This window comes from Herpailurus yagouaroundi, unplaced genomic scaffold, assembly GCF_014898765.1.
Source record: "Herpailurus yagouaroundi ecotype Mexico unplaced genomic scaffold, PumYag 203, whole genome shotgun sequence".
Taxonomy (NCBI): domain Eukaryota; kingdom Metazoa; phylum Chordata; class Mammalia; order Carnivora; family Felidae; genus Herpailurus; species Herpailurus yagouaroundi.
In genome coordinates, this window is record NW_024412434.1 from 8,978,404 (window position 1) to 8,986,547 (window position 8,144).

General features: G+C 41.2%; 1 protein-coding gene across 1 annotated transcript in view; it reads right to left on the reverse strand.

Annotated features, from left to right (window-relative positions):
- RAB18 (RAB18, member RAS oncogene family) overlaps positions 1–4,211 on the reverse strand; it is a 37,872-nt gene extending 33,661 nt beyond the window's left edge. Inside the window, exon 1 of the mRNA XM_040451120.1 lies at positions 3,679–4,211. Within this exon, the coding sequence (XP_040307054.1) occupies positions 3,679–3,746 (68 nt within the window). The 5' untranslated portion in view covers positions 3,747–4,211. The remainder of the gene's footprint in view (positions 1–3,678) is intronic.
- Between the last annotated feature and the right edge of the window lie 3,933 nt (positions 4,212–8,144).

The window sequence follows — 8,144 nt, forward strand, 5'->3', positions numbered from 1 at the left end:
TATATATATATATATATACATATATATTTCTACAGGTTGTAATTATTGCTGCTAGAGATTTTTTTTTTTTTTTTTTTTTTTTTTTGTCCAGAGTATATTGCAACACATAATGGCCTTTTGGTATTCAAAATCTGGTGTTAAGGGATTAACTCTCCTTTTCTTGGTTTTGCCTTCTTGTGTTTACCATAAAACCAGCACCACAAAAGTGAAACAAATTGTAGATTTTTCTACTTAACATTGAACCCTCTTGACTGTACGGTTTTTACTTCCAACATGAGTTAGGTGACAGCACTAACAAGGATCTTAAAAGGCTGCACTTGTAAAAATCTTCTCTCTCCAACATTAAATTTTAAGTTAATAAAAGTGAAGATTTCACTAAAAATTTAGTTACTCATAATTTTAGAATGGGAAAGGTATGTATCCATACTCAGTCACCAAAGAAATATTATTACAAAAACATAAGAACCTTGTAGAGTAGTAGTAGCAATCATAACACCAGAACAATACAATAATAACAACAGTATTGGCTATGATTTATTGAACATCAACAATATGCCACACACTTGAGCCAGCGGTTCTTCTTACACAATTGCTAATCCTTACAATAACACTTGCCATTAATGGTACTTTGTCAGGAAGGACAGGGAACTGATATGATACAAAGCAACACATTTTAACATAAGCAGAACTTAGCCAGGGGTACACTGTTAGCTGGAAATGTATTCTAAACTCTATGCTCTGCTTCCTTCAAGGCAGAGAGTCTATTTCTCCATTAGATTTTTTAAAGAATCCACAACCAGAAAATGATTAAGAACCAAAGCTCTAAAGGATGTATATTTAAGCTTTCATATTTTCAAAGTTAAAGGAGCAAAATACCCTCCACGCAGAGCAAGAGATGGAAGGAGTAACTACCACTGTATCACTGAGAGGAGACCAAGTTTCCAATAAACAGTGTGATCATAATTAGTCTGCCTTTCCTAATTTACAAATGAAATTGGCCAAAAAGGATGGGGATACAAGAGGGATAGGAGAGACAGCAATTTAGATAATACAAAGTCTCTATAATCCATTCCAGTCTCTGAAACACTTCGCTACTTCTTTACTTCCCCACTGTGAGCCACAGAAGAATCTCATACATTTAACATCAGTTAAGGTTTGAGGGATTTCCATTCGAACCTCATTTTTCAAATGAAGAGATGAACGCCTAGAGTGTTCAAGTATCACACACAAGGTCACACAAGTGGCAGCACCAGTTTCATAATCCTGATCTGACTGCTATCACCCATGCTCATTATACTCCAACAGTCTGAAATAAACTGGAAAAATAACCCACTAATTTGAATTATTTAAGATATTCTTTGTAGTGACAAAACAGATGAACATAAGGGAAAGGAAGCAAAAATAATACTAAAAAACAGAGGGAGACAAACCATAAGAGACTCTTAAATACAGAGAACAAGCTGAGGGTTGCTTGGAGGGATGTTGGCTGGGGGGATGGACTAAATGGGCAAGGGTCATTAAGGAGGACACTTGTTGGGATGAGTACTGGGTGTTACAAGTAAGTGACGAATCATTAAATTCTTTTCCTGAAATTATTATTACACCATATGTTAACTAACTTGGATTTAAATTAATTAATTAATTTAAATTTTAAAAAAAGATTTAAAAAATTTTTAATTAATTAATTAATTTAAATTTTTAAAAAAGATGTCCTTTGTCATGCAACAATACAAGTGATGTTGCACTTCTACTAGCTCTAGATCACAGAAACTTACTGGTCAGAACAACCCTTGAAGATTGTATCCATGACAAATGTTTTTGTACTAACTCACCTTAAAAAGCATAGGCTTCTATTTTAGCAGAGTCATTTATTCTCATCCAGAAAGTGTTCAAGGGTGTTTTCCATAGTATATCACATACACCAATAGTGCTTGTCTAGTATATCTACATCTAGATAGGTATATAGACAGATGCCAACTTTCTCCCTAAACACAATCCTTTCTTGAAAGAGGAAGTTAAAGGTGTTAAAATTTTGCAGTAAGCAGCTGAAAATTCACCATTAAGTTCTTAGAAAAGCTTGGAGATTAGATCCAAACACGTTTGTTTGTCTGAGGGGAGAGAAGTAAGGAAACCAGTAAATCCATTTCACAGATTTTATGCTAGAGGAAGAACCTCAATTATGTAAACACTCCAATTAACCTTCCAGAAAATTTTAACAGGGTCTAAATAGTCATCCCTCCAATACATTTAAAAAAAGGGCCAACCAAACTTGTATTGGGTTGAACTGCAGAAAATGACATTTAACCATTCTTGAGTTCAAAATCAGCAATTTCATATGCCTTAACCTAAATGAGAGTCACATCTTATGAAAAAAAGAAAGGTCACGAGGCTATAGAATTCCTTTTGACAATGTTCAGTATATTAACTAACTTTTTAACCCTCAAATATAATAGATGGTGATCATGAAAAATATTGAAACCTTTAAATAACACACACACCGTACTATTTTGCTAGCCCATAGATTCATAAATTTATTCCCCATTATGTGCCAATCCCCCACTCCAATATACACTGAGAACATTAAATGAGGAAAATTAGAAACGACATTGCCATACTTTAAAAATATATACAATTGCAGAACATATTACAGAATAAAATTTCAAACCCGTAAGCATCTAAACAAAAGGAAAACTTTATGAAGTGATTTGAACGATACGGTTAGCAGGAGGCACAGCTAAACCATGGAATTATTTACAGCTCCCGAAATTTGAATATTGTTTAAAAACCAAGACAGCCTAGAATATAAGCCAGTGATGATGATAATCATCAGATAGCAAGGATAACATTCCTTGGGGAACTCTGTTCTAAGGCTTGAATGAAATCACACCCCGCTTGCAACACCCACTGAGCCTTCCCTGAGTGACATTTAACTCGAATTTACCGTCCGTTACCACCGTCCCTCAAGAAAAAGTCAAGAAAGAAAACACAAAATACTACTTTGTTCTTTTACCTCCAGATGATGTGGCAGAACGCGAGGCAACAATAACACGTTACTCTCAAGGGTGGTCCGCCGCTTCAACTAGTATCTTAGGCTAAGGTGAATTACTCAAGGGGTCAGAAGACCAAGGAGTTCTTTCACAGCTGACTCATAAAGAAACAGAGAAGCGGCAACGGGGTGCACCAAAATAGGCCAGGAATGTGACCTAAGGCGTCGCGAAACTTCCCGTGCAGAGCCCTGCGTGTTCAGAGAAAGCTTGACAAAAACCAAAGCGCTGAAGTTCCAACTCAACTCGCGGGGTGAATGACAGTGAGCCTGGACCCCGGGGGCCGAGACCCGGCTTCGCGCTCGGCCTCACTCGGGCCAAATCCGCCCGCCACGCCCTAGGCTCGTCGGCAGCAAACCTGCCGGCCGAGCGGCGGCCCTCGGAATTGTTTATTCCGCGCGACGCGAGGAGAAGCGATCCAGACAAGTCGGGCCTGGCACAGGCCGAGAACCGGGCGGGCGCCGGGAGGACAGGGGCCGCAGGACCGCGCGGCCAAGAGGCCGGGAAGACCCCGCGGAGCCCGCCCCCAGCCTGGCCCGCCGCCTTTACCGTTCCCGTCGCGGCCCAGCAGACAGAGGCCACGGAGGCAGCAAGAGCCCCGCTGCCCTCGTCACGGCCCGCAGGCTCGCCTCACCTGGACTTGCCCACGCCGCTCTCGCCGATGATGAGGATCTTCAGGGTGGTCAGCACGTCCTCGTCCATCCTGACCCTACTCCGCTCTCAGCCCAGCTGGCCGCCCGGTCCGGCTCTCAACCCTTCACCCGAGAGAAGTGCCCGCGCATGCGCACCGCTGCACGTCTGCCACCTTCCTTTCTCCCCGGGTGTTTAGGTTGCAGGAGGCCGGGTCGCCCCAGTTCCGCCTTGAGGAAGCTCTGCGTCTGCGCAAACTCAGAGTCCCAGGCGTCTTTCCGGGGAGTTTAATTCCTCCTCTGCGCAAGCGCGGAGTGGAAGAGCCGTGGGTGATTTCGCCCTGCTTTGTAGGCTGTTAGTACCCTCCGGTCCTAATCTAACCCTCCTTCAGTGGTGTACTTGGGAAAGGACTGAGTTGCAGAGCACAACGCTCTTTTATTTCAGCAGCTGCTCATAACAGCTGCATTGCAGTAGGAAAAGCTTTGTGTTTGAAGGCAGATTATCTTAAGCCCCAACTCCACCTGATGAGGGATAGAAGCAAAAATATGTTCAACTTTAGTCCACAAGGCTGACCTATGGCCTGCATAGTTTTGATAAGGTTCAAATATGTGCTGGTTGCTACATTCTTAAAGGGTTTCATGACTGCCTGTCTGTCTTACCAATTATTAATATAGAACGGAGTGAGAGGCGCCTGGGTGGTTCAGTCTGTTAAGCGTCAGACTTCAGCTCAGGTCATGATCTCAAGGTCAGTGGGTTTGAGCCCTGCGGGGCTCTGCGCTGACAGCTGGGAACCTGGAGCCTGCTTCAGATCCTGTGTCTCCCTCTCTGCCCCTCCCCCGCTCACACTCTGTCTCTTGAAAATAAATAAATGTTTAAAAAAAATTTTTTTTAATATGGAACTGAATGATAATCACCAGAGAAATCTTGTGAAAGTGGTTTTATGAGTAGAAATTCAGAGAAAATCGTTTATGATCGAATACTCCCTGCGCGTTTCCTCCTCCCTGAGCACTAAGGATATAACCACCACGTTCATACAGCAAAAGTACAGCCCTTTCTGCCTACAGGTCCGTCCCAGTGCTACTTTAAATAAACTTACTAAGTTGTACCACAGAGCTTCCATTGCGCTCAAAGACCCCGCAATATACCGTATAACCACTTTATCTAGCCTTCCGAGCCTGTTTCCCATCGCACAAAGGCAATAACACTAAGAATAATACCCACTTCTGAAAATGGTTATGAAGATTAAATGGATTAATTAGCGAACACGCTTTGTAAACTCAAGTGCTCTGTAAAAGGTGCGATTAGGTGTTATTAACTTCCTGGCTTACTTCCTGCTACATTAAAGAGTAGTACCCTTCACACATCAGTTCGGTGTAAGAAATGTAAACTTCGGGTAGATCAGGTGCATAGAAGCCTCTGCTGGTGCAACTTCAAACCAACTACTGTTCCTCGTAAGAACTGCTACACCGCAACTGCAGGAATTGTACGTGCATGCTTTGTCTTCTTCACTAAACTGTAAACATTAATGAAGGTACCAAACTTCATATATAACACCTATAATACCTAGCAGAATACCTGGTCCATGACAGACACTGAATGAACATTAGTTCTCAGATCTTATTTTCTATGCTTGCAGCTACTGCCAGATACAACCGATGCCAGATTAAAGAATACATATTAATTAAAGTTAGACTAAATTTTAAAAACTAATTTTTCAAATACCTAGAAAAGCTCTTCCACCAGATAACCAAATGGCTCTCTCGCCTCCTTCAGGTCTTTGCTCAAATGCTGCCTTTGCTCAGATGAGTCCTTCTCTGTCCCTGCTACTGAAATTTGCAAATCCTTCCAACAATCCCTATACCTCTTTGCATTATTCTTCTGCATAGTACTTACCATGCTCCTGTATACTATATATTTTATTATTTTGTTTATTGTGTAATCTTTTTCAGCAGAAGGGAGGCTTCATGAAGGCAAAGCTTTGTTTTGTTTATTGGTATATCTTCTCCTTCTAAAACATTTCCTGGCATAGAATATGTGCTAAATAAATACATGTTGAATGAATCAGTTGAATGAACATTCTAAAGTCCATTCCTAACTTTGGAAGGTAGTATCAACCAGGCCACCTCAACCTCTCATAAAATAACTCTTGAAGCCTTAGTTGACTCTACCCAGCATACTTTTGAATATAGTATCAACAGCTTGTGAGGCTCACAGCATGGTCAAGCTCTCCCACTCTGGGGCATTAATCCTACAAGTGTAGTCCCCAGATCTCTAGAGTTCCCTCTGAGGAAGTCTGCAAAACAAACTATTTTCATCATTATTTAAGATGTTATCTACTTTTTTCACTCTTGTTCTTTCATGATAATACAGTGGAATTTTCCAGAGGCTACTCATAATGCATGACAGCAAAACAGATTGAAGGCAGAACCAGAAATGAGAATCCAGCTGTTTTCCAGAAAGCCTGACATTAGATTTGCCAAAATGTAAAATAATGCCACTCTCCTCACTAAGCTTTTTGTTTTAAAATAGTTACTTTTGGGGCGCCTGGGTGGCGCAGTCGGTTAAGCGTCCGACTTCAGCCAGGTCACGATCTCGCGGTCCGTGAGTTCGAGCCCCGCATCAGGCTCTGGGCTGATGGCTCGGAGCCTGGAGCCTGTTTCCGGTTCTGTGTCTCCCTCTCTCTCTGCCCCTCCCCCGTTCATGCTCTGTCTCTCTCTGTCCCAAAAATAAATAAACGTTGAAAAAAATTTTAAAATAGTTACTTTTATGAACATATTAACTAATAATAAATAGGTTTATTATTTGTTAATGAATTAATACATTTAAAGTTTTCTATTTTAATTTGTATTAATATCAGTAGATGTAGCCATAATCTACATAATCAGATGCCATAATCAGCTCTTTTGAGTCCTCAGTAATTTATAAGAGTATACAATAATTTGTACAACCAAACGTTTGAGAATTGCTGCACTGTAGTATTCACACCAAGATTAAAAAAAAAAAACTTGCTCATAAATAATAGGCCCGGATTTATTGATATTGTATGTAACATTGTTGACCTACTTAGGCAACACCATAGTTTCTTAGATATCCTCCTACCTCTAGACCACTTTTCAGTTTGTGTGTGTGTGTGTGTGTGTGTGTGTGTGTGTGTGTGTGTGTGATCCTCTTGCTCATCTTTTAAACATTTTTGTTCTTTGGGGTTTAGGATTTTAGTCTGGCTTTATCTTCTTACTTCACACACACTTGTTATTCTACACTTAACTCTACACACACATTGTCTTCTTGGACTTACATGGCTTCCTTATCACATTTACTTGGAGTAATTTACTTTGGAGCCCCAAAGTTACATCTCTGACCAAGATTTCTCTCCTGAGGTTTAGGCCAACATACACGGCTGCCATGACATCTCCACATGGGTATTCCCAGGTAGAGGATCCCAAGCTAAACATGGCTGACACTTAACACATTATCTTCTCCTCCCTACCAGATTTTTTCTCCTGATTTTCTTCTTATGGAATGGCATGAACACCTATTTAACTCTCTCTCTCTCTCCCCATGCCCACACTTAGTCCTCACAGTTCTACCTTCAGCATCCCTGAAATTTATCCAGTTTTTTCATCCCTACCACCACTGCTATGGCTAGCTCATCATCAATGATTACCTACCACAGCAGCAACCCAACTGGCCTTCCTGCCTCCACTCCCTTCCCCACCCAGACTATTCTCTACACGCAGGCAAAGTGGCCTCCCTAAAATGCATCTCATTTAGTCATCCTGCCTCCCACATGCTGCTCACTGCCCTGCCAAGGGTTTCCTATCTTATCATAAGCCCTGATTACCCCTCCAACCTCATCTCTTGCTTTCCCATGCCTTGCACTCTGTGTTCCACCCAAATTAAACTCCTTTCACATGTTCAACGAACCATGTTTTGCTTGTCTCCAGGACCTTGCATATGATGTTCCTTTTGCCTGGAGTAGTCTTCTGTTCCCTACCCCCACCCCACCCCTGCATATACTCACACACACTTTTGCCTGAGCAACTTCTACTCATCCTCTGTGTTCCAGTTTTTGGGATCCCTTTCTCTGGGATGACTGCCATGGCCTCCCACATCAGTATTACATGTTCTTATGTGTTCTGATATTGCCCATGCATCTACTGTGATGTATACTCCACAGTATTGCCATTGTGTTTATTTGTTCCCATCAGAATATGTGCTTCTTGAAGGCAGAACTGACTGCTCTCCTGTTTTGTTCTGTCTCCAACATCTAGTATAATGTCTAGCATAGAGACAAAGAGTAGTTGCTCCAAAAAAAATATTAATATAAAAACCCCAAGTCAACCTCAGGAAACTGGAACAATGTATTCTACTTGTTTGTTTTGTTTGTTTGTTTGTTTATATACATATAAGTTGAGATGTCTCTTGAATCTCTATGTTGAATATTAGAGGGGAAAAGAATCTTCAATACCT